Source organism: Thecamonas trahens, assembly GCF_000142905.1.
Source record: "Thecamonas trahens ATCC 50062 unplaced genomic scaffold supercont1.28, whole genome shotgun sequence".
NCBI lineage: Eukaryota > Apusomonadida > Apusomonadidae > Thecamonas > Thecamonas trahens.
Window position 1 is genome coordinate 210,027 of NW_013657652.1, and position 21,914 is coordinate 231,940.

Genomic DNA, 21,914 nt, shown 5'->3' on the forward strand with positions numbered 1-21,914 from the left:
CCCCCTCTCCCCCAACTACACACACACACACACTCACTCCCTCCTCCCTCTCTCTACCCCCTTCCCCACACAGCAACGCCTTCCTGCTGTGGGACGACTCGGAGGCCACCCACTCGTCCGGCGAGCCCTCGTCAGTCGCACGTACGCACCACCGCCTCTCCCCCTCCCTCCCTCCCTCCCTCCCTCCCTCCCTTCCCCTACACTCACTCATCCATCCTACAGTCGCCCTCAAGGATGTCGTCGACGTCACCCGCCACGACTCGCCCGCTGCATCGGCAGACGTGCCGGTCCTCACCCTCTCCACTGCAGACGGCACTGTCGTCGTCCTCCATCCGGACTCGTACCGCGAGCTGGAGGCCTGGCACCAGGGCCTGGCCAATCTGTGTCAGCTCGTTACCGCCCCTCCCTCGCCCGCCGCATCGCCTGCTGCCCGGTCTGCACGCGCAAACGCAGGTTCGCTCCCGGACCGCCCGCCGCTCCCGCCGGTCCTCCGCGACATCACTGCCTCGGCCTCGGCCGTTCTCGGCCCAGGCGCTGACCCCCAGGCTGTCGAGGTCCTCACCGCCAAGCTCGAGCGCCTCTACCAGCATGTCATGGACCAGTACGACATGCTCGACCAGATTGCTGCCGAGAACGACGAGCTCCATGCCCGCCTCGCCGCAGCCGATGCCGCCGATGCCGCCGCCGCCCAGCACACACAGCTCCTCGACCTTGTCCGTGTCAAGGATGCCACCATCGCACACCTCGAGGACTACATCAGTGTCCTCTCCGCCGCCTTGTAAACGCCGCGGTACCCACCACCCGCCCCCTGCCGTGCCACCTGCCGTGCCACCTGCCGCCACTTGCCCCACATGCCACCGTTCCCCCCCTTCCCCCCCCCCCCCCCCCCTCCCCCCTTCCTCCCCAGCACCCACTCCACTCCCCCTTCGCCATGGCATCGTCCGCGGCCCCCGACGGAATGCCCGACGCCCTCACCTCGCCCGTGGCGGCCTCCATGGCTGCCGCAGGTGCTATCCCCGCCTCGCTGGTGGCGCCCTTTGCCACCGAAGGTGGGCCATGCAACCCGGCCAAGCGGAGCAAGCTGCCTCTGGCGGGCAAGCTCAACGTGCTCAACACGTCGACCTGGTGGGTGACGGCCAAGTCGTCCGACTCTGGCTTTGCACTCCAGTACCACAAGGCCACCATGGCGGGCGGTATGGCCGTCGACAAGATGCGCGCAAAGCGGGCGGCGAAGGGCGAGTCCGACACCAACCCCTACCGCATCATCGTCGCATCGCCGCCGTACCAGGCCATTGCCACCGCCGCAGACTGGCACGCCATCCTTGACGACTGGGCGTGGATGGAATCGCACCTCTTCCCGCTCGCCGGCCTCCACGGCGTCGACGGCGTCGTCCTCGCCGTTCAGGCCCTCATGGACGCCGACGATGTGACCTCTGCAGAGGCCATCCCCATGCTGCAGGCCTCGACCTTTGCAAAGCTCGAAGCCGACGATAACGACCACACATCGCCACTCGTCTCGCAGCTTGTCGACGACGCCGCCATGGCCATGTGGAACAACCAGTTTGCCGACGCCATCGAGGCTCTGGCTCCCGTTGCCGACGACGGCCCGCGCGAAAAGTTTACCCTCGCCCAGGTGGCTCTCCTCGACGCGCTGCGCTCCGGCTCGGCGTCGGCGACCACCGATGCCATCACTGCCATGGATGCCGTTGCTGCCTTTGCCTCTAGCGTCGGTGCCGATCCTACCGCCCTCGACGCCCTCGTCGCCCGCCTCGCCACCGACGCTGCTGTCGACCTCGACGCGCCGCAGGGCTTCGCCCTCCGCGCCGCCACAGGCTTTGACGTCGCCCTCATCGCCGCCACCGCCGTCCTCTACAAGGCGCTGCTGTTGATGCGGACTGGTTCGCGGACTGGCGCCGCCTTTCATCTCCGCAAGGGCTGGAAGGCCTTTGCCGCCGTTCTCGAGCAAATCAAGGCCTACGACGCCGTCCACGCCGTCCGCCTTGACCCGGCGCTCATGGCTGCTGTCAAGTACGGCCAGGGCCTCACCTACTTTTTGCTCGCCCTCGTCCGCCCCGGCATGGGCAAAACCCTACTCGGCGCACTTGGCCTCCACGGCGATGCCTCGCGTGGCATCGAGTTCCTCTCCGAGGTAGCCGCCGGCGAGTTCCTCGACTCGCCCTTTGCCGCTGTTGTTGTTCTTGCCGCCACCGTGTACATGCCGACCTCGTTTGTGCCGCATCCAGAGCATCTCGAGCGTGCCGCCCACCTCATCGCCCTCAACAAAGAGCGTTACCCGGCCGGCACCGTGTTTTCGCTCCTCGAGGCTCCGCTTCGCAGGCTACAGGGCGACGGGCCCGCTGCGCTCGCCGCCATCAACCACGCCGTCGAGCTAGTCACCGCCTCGGGCGCCGCCCCTCCGCATCACTACCTCGTCGAACTTGCCGAGACGCTGCTGTTTACCGGTGACTACGCGGGTGCTGCTCAGGTCCTCCGGCCCGTCGTCGACGGCGGCGCCGCCTTTGAGAACCGCGGCATGGCTACGCTACTCCTCGCCTCCGCCCTCGTTGGAGCCAACGGCCCGGAGAGCCCCGAGACGCTCGCGGCGCTCGAGGCCGTGCCCGGCCACGTCCAAAAGGGCTCGCCGTACGACGCCGCCGCTGCACAGCTCGCGAGCTGGTACGCCGACGACCACACCCGCCTGGCCCTACTCCCGCTCGAGGTCGCCTTTCTCCGCAACCACCTGCACACTCTCGCACCGGCTGCTGCCCAACAGCTGCTCAACGGCCCGCTAGCCGAGGCCAACCTCACCGCCGCCGGCGCGCCGGTCACCGAGCCGGTCACCGCCTACAAGATGCACCTCTTCCGTGGCGCCGCCGCTGCGTCCGCAGGCTCACTCGACATTGCCGCCAACGAGCTCGATGCCGCCACCGCCCGCGAGGCCGACGTCCGCGACGGCGGCGTCGAGACACGCCTCCTCACGTACATGGCGTACGAGAGGACCCGTCATGCATACCTCAACGGCGACCAGGCCCATCTCGCGGCATGTCTCGAGAGCCTCGCCTCCATCAAGCACGCGGGATGGGTCGACGAGGCTCTTGACCGCCGCATTGAGGTTGCGCTCGACGAGCTCGTGCAGTCCAAGTAAACTCTACACGCGACACCGCGCAACCACTAGAGACCGCCGGCCGTCGCACCCATGGTCTCGTCGTCGTTGCCGGCTTCGGAGCGGCTCGGAGCAGCAATGTGCTCGATGGTGGTGTCCTCGTTCGAGCCGCGCTCGTACATCTTGTGGACCACGTTGGAGCCAATGACGCCGGCCAGGAGCTGGCGGAAGAGCTCGCGCCGGGCCCGCGAGCTCGACGCCGCCTGAAGCGCACCTTCAAACTCGGCCAGCGTCTCGTTGGTCACATCCGGCACCGCCGAGAGCACGCCGCGGGTCACGTCCGGCACGACCTCGGTGAACCGGCAGTAGATCTCCATGATGAGCGCAAGGATGTTGCGGATGACCGATTCCTCCTCGATGTGAGCCAGCGCCTCGATGAGCGCGGGGAGCAGCTCCGACGAGAGCAGGTACTGGTACTCGGAGACGTTTGAGACGTGGAGCATTAGCCGCGAGCACACGTTGACCGCAATGGCCACCGCCGAGAGCGTCGGCGTCCGCACAAGCATGATTGCAGACTGCAGGTACGTCAGCCGCAGCGGCTCAGACTCGAGCACATGCGGCGGCGCACGGCTCGGCATCTGCGACATGCCCGACAGCTGCGGCCGCGGTGTCGAGCCTGCTGGCGCCTCGCTGCTGTCGCTGTCGCGCGGGTACCGCGGCAGCCGGAACGAGATCGTCTGCAGGAACCGAGCGTGGCACGTGGTAAGCATGCCGAGGTCCTTGTCGACAAGCACCTCCTCGGCGGGCGTCAGCGTCGAGCCCGAGCTCTCGCGCTCGTAGAACGCGCCCCACTCGGCCGGAAGCTTCTCCTGCATAAACTCAATCCACGGAACGAGGATCGGCACAACCACGGCTTCGCGCATGGCAAACGGACACATCCGAAAGAGGGCACAGATGACCGACATGGTGATACCGACCAGGTACCGGTTCGGGAGAACAGGCAGGTTTGAAAAGACCGAGGCCGAGAGCATCGCGGCCAGGTCGCCCTGCTCGTACAGGTCGCGGATCTTGGCAATCGAGCCGAGCGCAGAGTACGCTCGCGAAAAGACCGAGTCCATCCAGTACGTAAAGAGCCGCAGCTGCGAGCCGGCGTCGAGCTCGTGCGACGGCAGCGACGACGCCCGCGCCAGCGTCGCCGTTGGTGTCTCGTCAGGCAGCGCAAAGACAGACTCGAAGAACTCCGGTACGTTGGCCAGGACCTCCGGCTGCCACACGCCGTGCAGCGTCGTGATCAGCGAGAGGAGCGAGGGGAGGAGCGTGTTGAGGTGCGGGAGCAGCGCACGCGACCGCCACGATGCAGACCACTTTGCCACCACATACACCACCGTGACGACAAAGTACACGTCGCGCCGAAAGGCAAGATGCTCTTCGGCAAACAGCTGGCCGCGCGCCGACGGGTCGTTGCCCAGAATGCCTAGCGACGACAGCAGGGCCTCCGGCGAGCTGAGCGCACCGGCAAACGCGTCCGAGTTCCACTGGGCAAGGAGCGGCTCGAGAATGGTCGAGACAACCGCCCGCTGCAGCTCCTCGTCGCGCGACTTGGACGCCGAAATGATGACCAGCTCGTACACGCATGCCTTCTCCTCGTGCCGTAACTGGTCGGCCTCGTCGAGCTCCTGGACCTGGGTCCACAGGCCCTCGAGCTGGCCGGCAAGCTTCTCGCCCACAAAGATGATGATCGAGTGCAGCGCCTTGGCCGCCTTGCCGCGGATCTCCACCGACGCCTCGGTGAGCGCCGAGACTGGCGCCTCCGTCTCTGAAGGGTCCTTGTACGTCAGGTAGCTGAACGCGAGCGAGAACGTCTCCTGCAGCTGGTCCGGGTAGTGCTTGAGGAACGGCGTGAATGAGGTGAGGAGCCGGAGCTGGTTGGCGATGACCGCCTTGGACGGATGGGAGAACTCGAGCACGCCCTGGAGCGCGCCGGCAATCGCCTCGCAGTTGGCCGCCCGCTCGGCCTCGAGCCGCGCCGCCGCCGCCCGCGCTGCGGCCTCAGCCTCGGCGCCCTGCGGACCGGACGAACTGCCGCGCGCCCGCGCTAGTCCCTGCGGCGTCATCACCAGCGCCGTCCGTGAGAACAGCCCATCATCCGAGTCCGAGTCCGACTCGCGGGCGAGGAGGTAGTGCGCATCAGACTCGGGATCCGGCGCCACCAGGCACTTGCGCGGCAACGATCGAATGATCGTTGACGACATGAGACAGAGGGCCCGGAGCTCGCGCGCAGGCTCGTCGTCCTCGCCAATGCCAGCATCGTTCGGCAGCGACGAGAAGAGGTGCGCAAGGTACTGCGTCATGTACGCCACCATGCCATGCCCGTCGCGGCGAGTGAGCGTGGCAATGAGGCCTGCAGCCCGCCGCTCGAGGCCCTTCTTGGCTGCCGCGCCCTCCTCGGCGTTGTTGTAGTCGAGCTTGGCCAGCTCGAGCGCCATCGAGCCCTCCTCGGCGTCAAAAGGGTCCGGCTGCGCGAGAAACTTGAGCGCGAGCGAGAGAATGGCCTGCAGTACGTCCGACTCGCCGACGCTCTCGGACTTGTCGACAAGGCCCGAGTCGAGGAACCGCCGCCAGAACTTGATGAGCGTGGTCTGGACGTCGCAACTCGGGTGCGCGTCCGAGAGCGCCATCAGCGACTCGACGAACGAGCCAAAGTGCGGATGCAGGCTCGGCTCGGGCGCATCCGGGTCGATCTTGCGGTCCGACCGCGCCCGCCGCCACAGCCGCAGCTGCAGCATGCCAACTTCGGCGAGAACGCCGATGGCAGCAGAGTTGAGCTTGTGGACGTCGGCAAGCGACTCAAAGAGCGGCTCCGAGAGGAGACCGAAGATCTGCGGAATGTAGTCAAACAGCTCCATGACGTACGGCTCGTTGGCCCGGAGGTGCTTGCGGAAGAGCAGCTTCTTCATGACCAGCACCACGTCCGGCGCAAAGTTGGGGTCGCCCAGAAACGGGACCACCAGCGGGAGTACCGGGCTCTCCTGCAGCATGTCGCACTGGATCCACAGCAAAAACTGCGCAATGCACTTGATGGCAATCTGCACAATCATGACCTTGGACGACGCCGCAGCATGCGCCTCGGCATTCGACGGGTCGGACTCCAGCACGTTGCGCGCCTCGATGTACAGCTGAGCCTGACCGGCCAGCACCGAGTGCAGGAACGGAAAGAGGTCCGGCATGGCCGACCGGAACGAGGTGCAGAGCTGCTTGCGCCGCATGGTCGTCACCTGCGACCGCGACCGCACAATGCCCATCTTGTTGAGCCGGATAAGGTACTCGGAAAAGTCAAACAGGCCCTTGAGCACCAACTCGGCCTGCGTGTCCGACTGCGAGCCAATCTCCACCAAGTCGCTCAGCAGGCTCGGCCACTTTTGCGGCCAGTCGTGGAGCATGCAAAGAAGGAGGCAGTCGATGAGCTTGGACTTGATGTAGTACTCTTCCTCGCCGAGCGACTTGGTACCCGACGCAATGATTTGCAACACAAGCTGCTTGAGCGACGCCTGCTGGTCGACGTCAAAGCCCTTCCAGTGAAACTTGAGCGCGTTCTCGATGATGGTGAGGCCAAAGTGCCGCACCATCGAGTCGTGCTCCACTCCGATGAGCTCGGTCACAACCTCGAGCGACGCCGGCGACGACTTGAACTCCTCCAGCACTTGCTGGGCGTTCATCCGGACCTCGTTCGGCGTACTCTCCTGCTGCACCGCCTGCAGCGCCTCCACAACCGCATTGACAGAGCTCATCCTCCCTATCTCCTCGGTCACGCCCTCCCTGTAACACGAGTGTACGACAAAGTCGAGTCTGCCCACCCTGCTTCGTCTTGCCCTGTCGCTCGGCCGCCTTGCTTGTCTCGCCTAACGCGACTTGGCGGGTCGCCCTCGCGATCGATCGGCTTGGCGCGCCACGTTGGCAACGATCGGATGTGGGGCGATGGTGGTGTGTGTGTGTGATGGGAGTATTTCGATCGCGATGGGACGGGGAATGGAGTATGAGTGCGTATGTGCGGGGTGTGTGGGGTGTGTGGGGCTGGTGATGTGACCAGAGTGCGGGCTAGCGAGACGGCAGCGAGCGGGTGGTAGTCGGGTGACGGGCGGGTGACGGGAGAGGCGGCCGGGTGGCTGCCGTCCATCGACCATCACACAACGTGAACCGCTGGCACATCGCGGACATGGCGACCGAGCACAGCAGTGAACGGGCGCCTGGAGCCAAGCCGAGCTCGCCGTGGATGGAGCGGGCGGTGGTGGGGGTGCTAGGCGGACTCTCGCGGTTGTTCATGCAGGTCTTCTCGTCGACAAAGGTCTCTGGCCGCGAGCGGCTGGTGGCGGCAGTCGAGGAGCGCGACGAGGGTGTGGGGCTGGTCACCGTCTCCAACCACGTCTCGATTTACGATGATCCGTTTACGGTGGCAGCGGCTGTACCGTGGATGTGGCTGTGGGATACCCACAAGCTGCGGTCGACGCTCTGCGCCACCAACCGCTGCTTCTTCCACCCTGTCATCGGCAAGATCCTCTCGCTCGGCAGGGTCCTTCCTGTTCAGCGCGGCGACGGCATGTACCAGCCGTACATGGACGATGTGGTGGCGCGAGTGGCTGCTGGCGAGTGGATCCACCTCTTTCCCGAGGGTACTCGCACCGCCCTCCCGCCGGCCATGCTTCCGCTACGTCCGGGCATCGGCCGGCTCGTCGCTGACCCGCCGGTCACCCCTGTCGTCCTCCCGCTCGTCCACGTGGGCATGCACACGCTCGCCGGCCGTGGCTCAGTCGTCCCGTCGGTTGGCCAGGCCGTTACTATCGTTGTCGGCGAGCCTGTTGCCTTTGACGATCTGCTCGCGGCCTACGCCCCGGGATCGGTCTCGGACCTGCCGCGCGACGAGCGCGAGGCTCTGTACAACGCCATCGCGCTCCGCCTCCAGCGTGTCATGCACAATTTGCTCCTCGAGGCTAACGCTGTTCACCACGCACAGCCTCATTGACAGCTGCTCTGCGTAATTTACTCGCCTGAGCTCGGTAGGTAGTCGGCGACAGAGTTTGTCCGTTCCAGGACCCGGGCCTGTCCCCGCCGAAGATTTCCGTCGGTGACGCCGGCGGCGTCGGCAACTGACGCCAGCGATGCCAGCGATGCCAGCGACGACGTGCGTGAGCCAAAGGCGGAGCCACTGCGCGAGTGCCGCCGAACGACGGCCGGGACTCGAGCGTGCATGCTCAAGGCGTCGGGCGTCCGCCGTCCGGTGCTGCCACTGCCGGCGATGCCGAGGTGCGCCGCCCATACCTCGTCCATGCCGGCCATCGATGTCATCTGGTCCAGAGTGTCGAGCTCATCGGAACCCAACATCCCACCCGTGGCTTCGCGAATGCCGGCACTCGCGTCTGCCTCGTCTGCGTGCCTAAAGTTGGGCACCGACTCGGAGACAAACTGCTCCTGCTCGCGGAGCTCATTGGGCGTGATGATCGGAGACGGCTCTCGCTCAGGGGTGGTCTCGAGCTCAGCAATGTCTCCCGGGCGGTTGGCTATGGGCGAAGTCGAGAGGTTGCGACTCCGTCGGCGCACGCTCTGCTGCCGCCCGACTGGCGCCGTCGTCGGCCGCATCGGCATCTTTGGCGGCACAACCGGTGGCTTGCCAACGAGCTCTGGCGGTGGCGCCACCAGTCGCATTTCCAGCTCTGATACCGACGACGATGATGATGACGACGACGACGACGACAACGACGACGACGATGCAGAACCAGTCGTTGCTGTCTGCGGTAGCGCATGGGGCAGCGGCATTGCGCTCGGTGACGACGATGATGGTGATGACGGCGATGACGACAGCTGGCTGTTGGCATCCTCGGGCGCCTCCCACGACGACGACGACGACGAACCAGTTGACGATGACGAGCCACTTGTGTCGCCGAGATCCGACGAATGCGATGTCGGCAGCGGCGGGAGGCGCGGCGATGGGGTGGGCGGAAGGCGCGTCGTAGCGCGTGGCGTCGGCGCAAGGCTCGCCGCTCCCTTGGGCGGGAGCGGCGGCACATAGACCATATCCCGCGGTGTGCCGCGAGGTGAGAGCGGCGGCGGAAGCGTCCCGATGGGCTCTGTCCCTGCTAGCGATGACGCTGGCGTCGACTCCGAGTCAAGCACCGCGCCCTTGGCCTTGCGAGCTCGCTCGCGTCGCGCGAGCGCAAGCAAAACGAGAATGATGCAGCAAATGCAGCAGCAGAGCCCGAGGAGGATGAGGAGCACAAAGCCGAGTGTGGAGAGCTTACGGTTGACGATGTAGTCGCTCGGGAGCAGGCGGCCCATCACCGCCTGCTGTCGCGACATAAGGGCCATTCCATTGGCGTCGACAAGCACGTATTGGACCACCAGGCGGCCCGGATCAGCCGCCAGCTCGGGCGCCAGCTGGGCGATGGTCTGCCGGCCAAAGGCAAAGTCGAGCGCGACTGCACCGGAGCGCAGCGGTGTTGACTCCTGCTGTGCATCGGTCGGCGCGCTTCCGTCGCTTGTTGGCTGGTGCAGGGTCCATCGGAGCTCGGCCGGTGGTGCTCCGCCAGAAGCCACATAGTTGAGCTCCAGATCGAGGTAGGCCATTGTAAACGAGGTGTTGACCCGGATTGGAGCAAAGACTGTTACGGCCTCGGCATGCATGGCCTCGACAACAGCACCGGCTGCGTCCTCGACACGGATGCCGAGCCGGGCGTCGAGGGAGCAGACACTCGGGTTGTCCATCACCAGCGCGTCCCAAACGGTGTCGCGGACGCCAAACACCCACGATGTGTCGGCCATCGGAGACGAGACCAGCCATGGCGCCTCAAGGGCCACGCCAGTCGAGAGAGGCTCAGACGCGTTGCGGATGATCGCGGTGATGCGGAGCGGATATGTGCCACCTGTTGCGTTGAGCGTGGCATTGAATAGGAGGCCGTCGCGGAGCACCGAGTCGGGTGTGATCGAGGTGTGGAGCCGTTCGCTTGAGGTCAGCGCGTACGCGGCTCGCGGGTATGGGTTGATGACGAGGGCGGTGGTCACCAGCGGCGCACCGGTCGTGCCGACATTGTTGATCAAGAAACCGGCGACATCCGCCGTACCCGCCGAAGCGTTGACGAGCCAGCTTTCGTCAAAGACGTGCGGCGCTTCGATGACGCCAAGCTCCTCATTGACCGGCAAGAGCGGAGGAGGTGTGTCGTAGAGCGGAACAGAGAGGTGGCGATGGGTGTCCGTCAGCGTGAGGTGCATTGCGGCCGTGGCTGCGCCCACCACGTTGACGACCCGGATCGGAGTGGGGACACTCACCGTGGTCTCGCCGTTGACGCCGGGCACTAGGACGCCCTGTGGGCGGGCGATGATGGTGACCGGCCCGCGGCTGATGGGTGGGCGCGAGTCGACACCGACAGCGTCGCGGACGGTGACAAACACTGTGGCCGAGCCCGAGGTCTGGGTTCGCGAGGCAAAAACGGCGAGTCGACAATGAGTGGGCCGTCGGCATGGCCGCCAAAGCGGCCACCATGGGAGAGCGGCGCTACGGCAAGGCCCGAACCTCCGCCGCCGATCTCTTCAACCCGCAGCGCGACTGAGAACGGCGCTGTGCCGCCGATCACCGACCCGGTTGAGACATTTGTCGAGACGCCAAGAACGACTGGGACGCTTGTGTCGAACACCACGGTCGGTGTGAGGGCGAGCGGATGGGCGTGAAGCTCGTGCGGTGCTGTCGAGTTGAGCTCGCGGGAGTAGCCGACCGAGTCAACTGCGGAGCACGAGGCGTACAAGACGAGAGTGTCACCGGATGTCGAGCTGAGAAGGCTCGCCGAGAGCGGATACCCGAGCGTGATGGCGACAGGAGAGGCGCCCGTGGCAAACGGCTGGCTGCGGTTGGGCACAAGTACTATGGGCGGTTCGGCGGGATTGGACGCCGACCGGCCACGGAGCTGGCAGTTGGAGACTGTGTACGGCGGGTAGCCGCCGGTCATGCTCAAATCGAGGGTAAGGTTGGCGCCGAGGGTAGTAAAGAAGGTGCCGGTACCATCATCGACAATGGGGGCTGCAAAGGAGAGGTTGGTTACAAAGGGAGCGCGGGTCTCGAGCGGGCCGAGCGTCTGTCGGATGCTTGCAATGCGCGGACTTGACACAATGTCGATGTCGATGTAGATGTCGGTGCTGGGGAGGCTCGGCAGCTGGACGCCTGCCCAGGAGTGGCTGTCGAGCTCAGCCTGCGACGCCACGCTTGCAGTTGTCTCCGAGTCGATGCTGCTCCCGTCGCGGACAGTGATGGTGACGTTGATGGGCCAGATGGCATCGCTGACAGTTCCGAGGCTGGGGAGAACGGTGGTGAGCGGCGTGGATGTCACTGACTTGGTGGTGGCGAGTGCGGCGCCCGCAATGGTTGGCCGCGGATATGCGGTAATGAACGCGGGCTGCGCAGCAACAAAGATGGCCTCGCCGCCTTCGGCGTTCTCGATGGTGGCGTAGGCGAGAAAGGATGTAGGCGCGCCAGCGTCGAGCGCCGACTCCTGAACCGAGGCCAGGCTCGGCAGCTGCGGGCGGGTGTAACGGGCCTCGGCCTCGGTGTTAGCCACACCTGATCCGAGGAGCAGGTCACTAGATGACGGTGTGATCGTTGTCGGTGGCGGCGAAGGCGGCGGCGTGGGCCCGGTCCACGGCGAGAGCCACCATTCGACGACAAACGGGAGCGAGCCGCCGGTGATGTTGACGACGGCGAGACCGATGGGCTCGCCAACCGCCACGTCTCGCAGCCCGGTGAGCCGCGGCTTACCGTCTGGCCTCGGGTACACAACGATTGCGCGCGGGGCCGAGGCCGGATGCACGCCGCCGGCGCAGCTGGCCGACTCGGACGAGTTGACCGAGACGACGATGTCGTACTCGCCGGCAGCGGTAAAGGTAAAGACGTGCGAGGCAAAGTCAAAGGGCATGCCGCTGACGACGGCAGACTGTGTGCTGACAAGCGGGTACGTCGACGGCGATGCGGAAGTGTGTGTGGCAACAAAGGTAAAGGTGCACGGCGCGTCGAGTGAGCAGGTGATGCCGACGCCCTTGCCAGTAACGTCGAGCTCGTTGCCGGCAGTGATGGTAGTCCCGTCCGACGAGGGATCAAACACATATGGTGGGTCACAGGTGGCAGCAGGTGCTGCAAGGGCGAGCCACACTACCAGGGCAGCCGCAGCAGCGAGCACCGTGCGGCGCCGATGGCGTGACATGCGGGAGTGGGCCGTGAGCCGCAGCAGTGCCAGCAGCCTCGACCACGGAGCAAACGACCGCAGACTCGGCAGGCCAGCAGACGCGTGGAAAGAGCTTCCAACACAGAAACACCAACTTGGACTCTACGGTCTCAAGGATGCGTGTGTATGTTGGTCGATGCGTGCGTGTGAGCGTGTGTGTGCGTGATGGTGGCAAGTGCGGGGCAGGGGGGTGACAGAGAGGGGATTGACCGCATTCGTTCGTTCCTTCGTTCGTTCGTTCGTCATGTTCGGTACGTTCGGTCGCCCGAGTTGTGGCGTTGCGGTTCGGGGTTGGGAGGGTTGAGGGGTGGTTGGGGGGGGGGGGGGTTGGGCGGCAGGGAGAGCGAGAGAGACGGGGCAGGGCAGGGCGGGCGACGGCGACGGCACACGACTCTCGACAGAACCATGACCCCTTCTGAGTTTTTGGCCACCGTTCTGGGCCGGCCTGTGGAGGTCAAGCTCGACACGGGTGTGGTGTACAAAGGTATGTGTGCGCAGGGGAGGCAGGGGGGGGGGAGGGAAGGGGGAAGGGGTAGCGAGAGGGACAGCCATGCCAGCGCCAGCTGCGGCACCTCAGTAGCACTCACCCCACCCCACCCACATAACCCCCCACCCACGTACCCCACCCACGTACCCCCCACCCACTTACCCATCCCCTCCCCCCTGCCCAGGAGTGCTCGCCTCGCTCGACGGGTTCATGAACCTGGTGCTGGAGCAGACCGAGGAGTTTGTCAATGGCAAGAAGACACGGGCGTACGGCGATGCCTTTCTCCGTGGGAACAACGTGACGTACATCTCGCTGCAAAAGGGCGCCGCAGCATGATGCGCTGTGCCGATCAACGCAATCCGCAGTGCGCACTCTTCTTGCCAGCCCTGGCACGCGCCGACTGGCGTCGAACTCGCTCTGACCGTGTGGTAGCTGGCGGGGATCGCGGTGCCGTCGCAGTGACATCGGGTGCAGAAGCAAACTCGGGTGTATGAGGGTGTGGACAGGTGTGATCACGCTGTACCGTAAAGAGTTAGCCACCAGCCCATTGCATGCTACTTGAGAAAGGTGACAAAGGTGTCCGCGGCAAAGACATCCTCCAGCTGGGCAGCAGGGACCATGAGCTGGGTACACATGGCGTCAAAGTGGTGCTGGCCATCAGCCATCTCCACCAAGGCGGCGGCCTGCGCCGGGGAGAGCGCATCCCAAGTCCGGCGTGCCCCACCCGGCATGCCGCCGCTACCGCCACGGCCGCGCCTGCGGCTACTGCGCATTTTGTCGGGTGACGATACCGCCACCGACGCCGCAAGCGTGCCCGGTGGGACAGAGGCGGCGTCGATGGCATCTTCAAGCGCGAGAACGTAGCGATGGACGCGGCGGAGGATGCCGTGCAGAATGCCAAAGCGGACGAGGACAAGGACATCAATGTTGAGCGCGTCGAGATCGTGCGAGAGGCAAAACTCGGAGAGCGTGCGCGGCGCACGGAGCGCGGCGTACAGCTCGAGCACAGTCTTGCGCGATGGCGGCGGCGCGCCGGGCGGTGCCAGCACCCTCTGCGCCTGCGCCATTAGGGCCGAACCAGGCTCGTACAGCGCGTCGAATACAGGGGTGGTGTGGTAGACGTTGGAGAACTGAAAGATATCCACGAGCGCCACGTAGCCGGCAGCAACCAGCGCAGCACAGGCCTCAGCAGCGAGGTCCTCGGCCATACCGGCAAGCATCGCAATGCGCTTGACGTAGTTGAAGCCGTCGATAAACGGAAGGACGGCCAGGAGGGCGATACCCCACTCGTCAAGAAGCGGCTGCGGCGGTAGAGCAGCAACCAGCAGCGGCACGTCCCACGTCCGCACCTCGGCTGCCCGATCACTCGCTGCTGCCACCGACACGTCCAGCGAGAGAAACAGCGAGTTGCGCTCGTCAACTGTCACGTTGGCCGAGCCGGACTCGCGGAGCTGCGCAAAGACTGAGTTGACCAACGCAAGCAGCGGCTCGGTCTCGGCCGATGTCGCGGTCGGCGATGCCGGCGATGACGGCTCGCCTGCCTCGTCCTCGTCCTCGATGAGCATGTTGGTGTGCCGCGACACAAACGCACTCTCCTTCTCGAGCGCCGTTAGAAACGCCGCTGTCTTGGCCAGCAGTGGACGGAACGGCGCCGTGTCGGCCCGCGGCGTGAACACAAATGCGACATTGAAAAGCAGGTTGTTGCGTGGATAGTGCTCGCTCTCCAGATTCACGGCCATCGACAGCAACCGCAGGCCGTGCGCCGGCACCGCCACATCCACCAGCTTGTGGAAGAGCTCCGGCTTGGGAATGACAAACTCCTTGATCCGCACAAACGCAGACGGCGGCATCGCTCCCGCTGGTGCCGCAAACAGCACCCGCGGCCCGCGCACCACATGGAACTCGGATACCACAATCGCCAGCAGCGAGGGGCACGCCACACTTTGCGCCGGTATCGGCTCAGACTCGCAACTTTCCTGGTCACTACTGTCGTCGCCGTCGTCATCGTCATCGTCATCGCCGTCGTCGTCGCCGTCGTCGCCATCATCATCGTCGTCGTCGTTCCCAGCGTAGTTGTCAACAGAGGCTTTAAAAAGAGACGCAGCAGCAGCGGCTGAGCCAACGTTTTCCTCGTGTCGTGACTCTTGGTGGTGTTGGTGGTCGCCGTCGTCGCCGTCGTCGTCGTCGACGTGTTCGGCTTCGTCCCCGGTGCTTCCGGCCAGGTGCAGCGACGGCGGTGGGAGGAAGACCTCAGCCGCCGACGGGATAGACGACGAGTGGGTGTCCGACACTAAGCCCGGTGGGAGGTCCATGGGGGAAGTGGGGTGGTGGCGCGTCATACCGGGCTGTCGGGCTGTCGGACTGGCGTGCGCTGGAGGACGGAGAGAGCGTGCAGATCACCACCGAGCGCGACACCGCTGAGTTTGCATCGCACATCCGCATCGCCTTCGCACCGAGGGTGTACTCGGCGTTGCACGTGTCACACCCGCACGAGGTGCCCGCCTCTCTGCTGCACAGCTCTGATCGCAGGCCCGCGGCTACTTTGTCGATGCATGCCAAGCCAAGTTTAACGCGCCGGCTCCTAGGGACTCGTTGTGGCGAGGAGGACAACGAAAACGGCAGTAAAGGCGAGGGCGAGGATCGGAATACGGGTGCGGATCGAGGCTGCATTGAGCTCGGTGGCAAGGCACACGAGTGCTGTTCCGAGGAAGAGAACGACAAAGAACAGGCGCGAGACGCCGTCGAGTCGGCCGACAAGAAAGGTGACCAGGTGCGAGAGGACGGCAAAGAAGATGCCAAAGGTGTAGAGGACAAGGCGCAGGCGGCGGATGATGTTGCGCGAGGCGTAGGCTTCGGCGGCGAGAAATACACAGACAAAGCCAGTGACGAGTACGCCCAACGCGCCAATCATCCATGCAATGGCCCAATCGACCTTGAGCAGGCCTGTCGCCGCGTCGACGTGGGTGGCGTTTTCGAGAAAGGCAATGCCGGCAACAGGAAGAACCAGCAGCTCGCCAACTACAAAGAGCAGGACTAGCCGGAGCTCCGGGACCGAGAGCGCCACATCAGTGTAGAATGCCATCAGAAAGTAGACGTTGGCGCACTTGACGAGAGTGTCCATGACCGCCAGTGCAAAGGTGGCCGTTCCGCACGTTGCGTCGGTCGTGGTGATCACCTTGCGAAGGTAGTAGAGCGTGAGCGAACCGACCTGGCAGGCGAGAAGCAGGCCCCACGTGACCGAGCCCGGGAGCAGGGCGCGATGGCTACACGCCGCCCACCCCACACGCATCATCATGCCCACAAGCAGCGCGTCGAGCGCCAGCACCGTCGCCACGTTGGTGGCATCGTCGCGAAAGTCAAACTCACACAGCGCACCGCCCGATGGCCCCAGTAGCAGCACCGCTGGCACAATCGCCAGCACCAGCCAGATCAGTACCAGCGCGCCCGGCACCCCGTACTCCCGCCACCGCCACCGCCCGCCCCGCCGCCGCCCGACCCTGTACTCCGCCGCCCGCGCCCGGCCTGTTGGCACCGCCGACAGCGCACGCAGCGGCGTTGCCGCCCGCGACATGCTCCTCTCTCTCTGTCCATTCCCGTCGACGCCGCCAAGGCCCAGGCCCAGGCCCAGGCCCAGGCCCAAGCCCACGCCCCCGTCCTCGGCCTCTCCAGCCGACGCCGCAGGCGCCGTGGCCGCAAAGTACCGATACAGCCGCGCAGCCGGCGCGGACATGGTCTGCCCCCGTCGCCAACAAGTACCCGCCCACGCAAGGGGAGGGAGGATGAGAGAGAGAGAGAGAGAGAGAGCAGTGTTCGTGTGCACCAAGGAGAGAGAGAGAGAGAGAGAGAGAGAGAGAGAGAGAGAGAGAGAGAGAGAGAGAGAGAGAGAGAGAGAGAGAGAGAAGGGGGAGGAGTCGGGCACCCTTACCTACCCACGCGCCCACACGCCCACACGCCCACCCATCTCCACCCAATTATACCTCTATGGCGTCAGATTGGGAGGCCATGGTGGCGCTGGCCGAGGACGGACGCCATGCCGAGGCCGTTGCTTATTGGCGGGCGGTGTGCGCCGGCGGTGACGAGACAGTCGAGGTGGCGGACGCAGACGAGGCTGTACTCTCACTGATGGGCGCTCTGGTCAAGGGCGGTGCAAACGAGTTGGCCATCGAGGTGGTGACCGCCGATGGCGGATGGCCCCGTCCGGGCCCGGTGCTGACCTGCGGAGTCAAGGCGATGCTAGCCGAGGCGGACGGTACCGCCGACGGTGAGAGCGCCGACGCGCTTGTCCTCAAGGCCATGGATCTACTGCGGGCCGTGAGCGCCGACGGCGTGCTGAGCCTCGCTGGGTGCGCCGACGACATGCGGCGGACGATGCGCAGGGTATGGGCTGCATGGAGCAAGCGGCGGATGGAGGGCGTCAAGACGGCCACTGTGGCCGCGGTCGGCGTCCCGGTCTGCGCCGAGGCGACCGCCGTACTCGTCCGCGCACTCAACGCTGGCGCCACCGCGGGCATCATGCCGGACTTTACCCACCCCGGCGCGCTCGCTGGCTACATCGAGCGGCATCTGGTCTCGCGAGCGTCGCGGGTCGCCGACCTCCTGGTCATTCCTCACGCGCCGCACTGGCCATGGCTCTTCCGCGCGCTCCACAGCCTGTGGACGAGGTCGGACTCGCTTGCAGTCGTCTCGTTTGGTGGCGGGCCAGCCTTTGACTACACCGCGCTGGCGTCGGTGCGGATGTTTGCGGCACCACGGCTGCCACTCGCTGCACACATCTTTGACTACGAGGTGCAGTGGGAGCCGTTCGCTGACGCGGTTGCTGCTCGCACGGCCGATGCGTTTCCGGTGGCAGGCGACGGCGCCGACTCGTGCACCTTTGCACGGTGCGACATCACGGTCGGCACCTCCGAGGCAGTCAACGCGTCTGTGCTTCCCGCAGTAGCGCTTGCCGGGCTTGTCATTGTCTCGTTTGTGGTCGAGGAGAACCGCGTGGCGCTGCGGGCGCGCGACTACGAGTTTTTCCGGCACGCACTGGCAGCCTCCCCGCCAGGTGCGCTCTGGCTCTTTACCGAGACCTCGCATCGGCAGTGGCCGGATATTGCGCGGGTGGCGCGCGAGGAGTGCGCGGCGCGCGGCATCGATGCCGCGGTCGCGGTTCCGCGGGTCAAAGGCCGCTCCGGCTACTCGCTGGTGGTGTGGCTGGTTCCGAGCAACGAGGCTACACCTGCAGCATCAAGCCACGACGACGAGCTCTTTGCCACCTTTGAACGAGATCTCGCGCTGCACAACAACTCGCTCGCGCCATGAGGGCGGCCGACGAGACGCAGTTACGCCGAGTCAAGGAGGTGCGCTAGCGGCGAGATGGCCGCGGCGCGGCCTAGGGCGACAAACAAGCAGTCCCAGAACGCAATCGTGTCGACCGAGGAGGCGACCCAGACGTTGGGCGCCTTGCCGGAGCTGTGCCACCGGTCGACAACGGTCTGGCCTTCGCAAAGCGAGCCGCGGGCGGTCTCGACGTCAACGCGGAAGTGCTCCTCTTTGAAGGCGCCTGGCGCGAGGACACGGAAGATGGCGACCGGGTCGTGGACCGGCGGTGCGTCAAAGCCAAAGACCTCGCGGTAGGTGGAGGCAAAAAAGGTCATGAGTGAATGGATGACCTTGCGGAATGGAGTATCGTCCATCTCGGCGAGCCGCGCAGCCTGCGACTCGTCGTAAAGCACGGTGTGAGTCACCTCGAGCGGTACCATGTGCAGCGGAACAGGGCAGTTCTCAAACACCATGGCCGCCGCCGTCGGGTCCATCTGGATGTTAAACTCGGCCACGGGCGAGGTGTTGCCGACACCAGTCGAAGCGCCACCCATAAAGACAACCCGCTCCAGGATCTGAGCCATCTTGACCGGAAAGAGCGAGAAGAGGAGCGCGACGTTGGTGAGTGGGCCGGTGGCAACGAGAGTGATCTTGCGCCCGGTCTCGGCATGAACCCGCGCCATCTCGGTCGCCATCACCACTGCCGCTGGGCCGGGCATCTCACCGCGAGCCCTGCCCGCCAGCCCATCACCGACGTCGCCGGCAACAAGCTTGCGGACAGCATCCAGCTCCTCCGATCCGCCGAGCCCGCACTCGCCATGGATCTCGGCGCACGCACCGCGCGGCGGGGCGAGGAGCGGCTTGTCCGCGCCCCGCACAAGGACACATCGCTTGGTCATCGCACCTTGCTTGGTCTCCTCCCCATTGCTCTCAGCAGCCGGTCCGGCCGACTCGGTGGTAGTTGGCGTGATGCCCAGCATGGCGAGGACGGCCGCGGCGTTGGCCGTCGTCTTTGCCACCGACTGGTTTCCACCCACCGTGGAGACTCCGATGAGGTCCAGCGACGGCGCAAACGCCGCAAGCACCAGCGCCAGCGCGTCGTCGTGTCCTGGGTCGCAGTCGAGCCACAGCGGAGTCATCATATCGGCCATGGTCGTGCGGGTCGAGTTGAGTGTGGCCACACTCGAGTAGCCCACGCCAATGACGCTGCCGCTGACCCAGCACAGACGCTACAGGGAAACCGGATTTCGGCCTCTACACCACACAGAGCGTGGCCTCAGACCAGATGCCATGATCGACCAATGGATAGGCCATCACCGCTAGCCGGGCAGCCATCGCAGCCATCAGCTAGCCATTTGGCGCCTCCTCCCTCCTCCCTGGAAACAGCGGCAAGTCGTCGCCGACCACAACCACTCCACCTCCTGGCACCATCCACATCAGCACCCATACCCACGCTATGCACAGGGGACAGGGTCGATTGCGGTCGTCACAGCTGGCGTCTCTGGCAGCGGCACCCGTGCCTGTCCTCGCCTCGGAGAACGCTGACCTCTCCGCCGACCTCTCTGCCTTCCTCGCGCCTGTCTGGGCACACCACCGCCACCAGCAGCACCAGCCACACGCGCCTGACATCTACAGCCACCGCCACGAGCCCGGTGGCGTTGGCCACTCAAACTCACCGCCGCATAGCTTGATACTCTCGCCGGATACCCCGCCGCGCTCCCGCTCCCGCAGTCGCAGTCGCAGCCGAGACCGCCATCCGACGCTCCCGCCGTGGCCGCTGCAGCCGCCGGCATCGGCTTACGCCGCGGAAAAGGAGCTCCTCGCCCGAATCGTGGCTGCACCGCCGTCTGCTTCCACCACCACCATTGCTACCACCACTGCTACTTCGGCAAGGCCAAGCGGCCTCTCGTCGCCGCACCGCGAGCTGTCGCCGTCGCCAGTCCGTCCGCTGCCGCAGTCATGGTCGCCGATCCAATTCTCGCCCCAAGCTGGCTCGCCGCAAGTCGACCTTGTGCTCAAGTCCCCGGTGCCGGCCTCGACGGGAGTCCGCGACCCGCACACCGCTGCCCTGGCGTCATCGGTTTCGTCTCTGGCCGCCAAGGTTGACGCCACCCATCGCATGCTAGAGCAGATCCAGGCCGCCACTGCTGCAGCGCCACGTCCCGCGCAGCAGCCTCTGCCACGGTCACGGCATCACATCCCGCTTCGCCACGCAACAGCAGCTCAGCCACAACCACAGCTGCACCCGCTTCCACCCCCGCCTCGTCGCTCTCCTCTGCCCCGACCCGACAACGACAGGCTCGCGCAGCTGTCTTCGCTGATGAAGGCCTCGCGCGCGTCAGCCATTACCCCGGCCAGCAGCGGCCCACGCCTCCGCTCGCGATTCCTCCTCCCATCGCCGCATCGCCCGCGCCCACCACCTCCACCGTCGACAGTCACTGCGCTCCCGCCCCCTGTCGTCACGCCTCCACCACCCGTCGTCGCCCCAGTCGCCGCGACCCACTCTTCAGTCCCCCATCCTGCGCCCTCGCGAGTGCCCGCGGTCTCCGATCTCCTCCACAAGTTCCGCTCCGCCCTCGACGCCATCGACCCCACCCTGTGGGACCTCTGAGTCAATCCTCCTCTCATCCCCATCATCAGCAAAGGCAAATAACGTTGCAACGTTTCGGCGCAACAGCCGGTCCGCCGGCGAACCGCATCAATTCAGCAACGTGTGATTGGCATGGCAACCATGACAGCAGAGCCTTGCTCCACCACGGCGAGACACCTCACGCCACCAGGCCCACGTCTGCCACCCGGAAGCGCCACACGCACCACTCGCCTGCACCGGTCTCTCGGGCAACGCCTGTCTCCACGCCACACACGCAAGCGTCCGAGCCATGGGCGGGGCGTGCGCCAAGTCGCCAGGTGGCTCGCGCCGCATTGAACCGGTCTCCTCAAGCGCACGGGCCACGTCCGCTGACGGACAGGCCACGGGGAGGAGCAAAAGGGGACAGCACGTTGGATTCTCAGAGGATGAGGAGTCGTGGAACGAAGACGAGGACTCTATGTCCGATGACGGGAGCGCAAGCAGTGGCCGAGGCGGGAGCAGGTCTCGCGAGAGGAAGGCCAAGGGCAAGGCTAACGGCAAGAAGACCAAAGGCAAGACCAAGACCAAGACCAAGGATAAGGACAAGAAGAAGAAGAAGAAGAAGGTCAAGATGCTACAGGGGCACAAAAAGAAGAACAAGCAGCTCAAGGCCCTTCCCAAGCCTGATGGTGTCACCCTCTCCAACGAGCAGAAGCGGCTGCTCAACATCGACAACTCGTCGCGCCACAATGTGCTCCTTGTCGACGGGGATGTCGACGCCCTCACCTCACCACCATCGGGCGCAGACACCTCGGGCACCATCCCCGACGGCGATCGCGACCAGACATCACTCCTCGCCCCTCCGGCCCGCCCCAATGCCGCCCGCAGGCCTGCCCCGGGCCCGCCCGCTACCAACAGCACCGAGCCGCGCCCGATGCTCGTCATCACCGAGCCGACCTTTCTTGGCATGGATGATGCACTCTCCGCCAAGCGAACACCCTCGTGACGTTTTGCCCTGTCTCTTCCGCCCCCCTGGATCCATCCGGCTCCCGTGACGTCCCAACCGGACCGATGTCGCGCCGCGCGACTCCTTGCCCCTACGATCCCACCTCTCTTCGCCAAGCTGGGATCCCTTGTGAAAAGATCCATTACCTTTCCCCCCCGTCACGGCCTGTCGCCAAAAAGGACGTCGTCCAT

The 21,914-nt window shown here is 65.5% G+C and overlaps 9 protein-coding genes across 9 annotated transcripts in view; 5 read left to right on the forward strand and 4 right to left on the reverse strand.

Annotated features, from left to right (window-relative positions):
* AMSG_06355 (uncharacterized protein) overlaps window positions 1–797 on the forward strand; it is a 1,302-nt gene extending 505 nt beyond the window's left edge. Inside the window, exons 2-3 of the mRNA XM_013901590.1 lie at window positions 74–141; window positions 223–797. Coding sequence (XP_013757044.1) covers window positions 74–141; window positions 223–782 — 628 coding nt within the window. The 3' untranslated portion in view covers window positions 783–797. The remainder of the gene's footprint in view (window positions 1–73; window positions 142–222) is intronic.
* Window positions 798–958: 161 nt separating this feature from the next.
* Window positions 959–3,145, forward strand: AMSG_06356 (uncharacterized protein; the record flags this gene model as incomplete). The annotated part of the gene is made up of 1 exon (XM_013901591.1): window positions 959–3,145. One exon carries the CDS (start codon window positions 959–961, stop codon window positions 3,143–3,145), a length of 2,187 nt encoding a protein of 728 aa, XP_013757045.1.
* A 26-nt stretch (window positions 3,146–3,171) lies between these two features.
* AMSG_06357 (uncharacterized protein) lies at window positions 3,172–6,891 on the reverse strand (the record flags this gene model as incomplete). The annotated part of the gene is made up of 1 exon (XM_013901592.1): window positions 3,172–6,891. One exon carries the CDS (start codon window positions 6,889–6,891, stop codon window positions 3,172–3,174), a length of 3,720 nt encoding a protein of 1,239 aa, XP_013757046.1.
* Window positions 6,892–7,068: 177 nt separating this feature from the next.
* AMSG_06358 (acyltransferase) lies at window positions 7,069–8,120 on the forward strand (the record flags this gene model as incomplete). The annotated part of the gene is made up of 2 exons (XM_013901593.1): window positions 7,069–7,084; window positions 7,255–8,120. 2 exons carry the CDS (start codon window positions 7,069–7,071, stop codon window positions 8,118–8,120), a joined length of 882 nt encoding a protein of 293 aa, XP_013757047.1.
* Window positions 8,121–8,137: 17 nt separating this feature from the next.
* On the reverse strand, window positions 8,138–12,336 carry AMSG_06359 (uncharacterized protein; the record flags this gene model as incomplete). The annotated part of the gene is made up of 2 exons (XM_013901594.1): window positions 8,138–10,558; window positions 10,591–12,336. 2 exons carry the CDS (start codon window positions 12,334–12,336, stop codon window positions 8,138–8,140), a joined length of 4,167 nt encoding a protein of 1,388 aa, XP_013757048.1.
* A 415-nt stretch (window positions 12,337–12,751) lies between these two features.
* On the forward strand, window positions 12,752–13,386 carry AMSG_06360 (U6 snRNA-associated Sm-like protein LSm6). The gene is made up of 2 exons (XM_013901595.1): window positions 12,752–12,841; window positions 13,029–13,386. The coding sequence occupies exons 1-2, from the start codon at window positions 12,763–12,765 to the stop codon at window positions 13,178–13,180; spliced, it is 231 nt and encodes a 76-aa protein (XP_013757049.1). The 5' UTR covers window positions 12,752–12,762; the 3' UTR covers window positions 13,181–13,386.
* AMSG_11971 (uncharacterized protein) lies at window positions 13,039–16,574 on the reverse strand (the record flags this gene model as incomplete). The annotated part of the gene is made up of 3 exons (XM_013901674.1): window positions 13,039–15,134; window positions 15,434–16,301; window positions 16,446–16,574. The coding sequence occupies 3 exons, from the start codon at window positions 16,572–16,574 to the stop codon at window positions 13,399–13,401; spliced, it is 2,733 nt and encodes a 910-aa protein (XP_013757128.1). The 3' UTR covers window positions 13,039–13,398.
* Window positions 16,575–18,191: 1,617 nt separating this feature from the next.
* AMSG_06364 (inosine-uridine preferring nucleoside hydrolase) lies at window positions 18,192–19,299 on the reverse strand (the record flags this gene model as incomplete). The annotated part of the gene is made up of 2 exons (XM_013901596.1): window positions 18,192–18,218; window positions 18,262–19,299. The coding sequence occupies 2 exons, from the start codon at window positions 19,297–19,299 to the stop codon at window positions 18,192–18,194; spliced, it is 1,065 nt and encodes a 354-aa protein (XP_013757050.1).
* A 1,728-nt stretch (window positions 19,300–21,027) lies between these two features.
* Window positions 21,028–21,723, forward strand: AMSG_06366 (uncharacterized protein; the record flags this gene model as incomplete). Its single annotated transcript, XM_013901597.1, has 2 exons — window positions 21,028–21,101; window positions 21,138–21,723. 2 exons carry the CDS (start codon window positions 21,028–21,030, stop codon window positions 21,721–21,723), a joined length of 660 nt encoding a protein of 219 aa, XP_013757051.1.
* Between the last annotated feature and the right edge of the window lie 191 nt (window positions 21,724–21,914).

Coding starts and splice junctions, on each gene's coding strand:
- AMSG_06360 (XM_013901595.1), top strand. CDS start 12,763: ATGACCCCTTCTGAGTTTTTGGCCACCGTTCTGGGCCGGCCTGTGGAG. Junction 12,842..13,028: donor CACGGGTGTGGTGTACAAAG/GTATGTGTGCGC, acceptor CCCCCTGCCCAG/GAGTGCTCGCCTCGCTCGAC.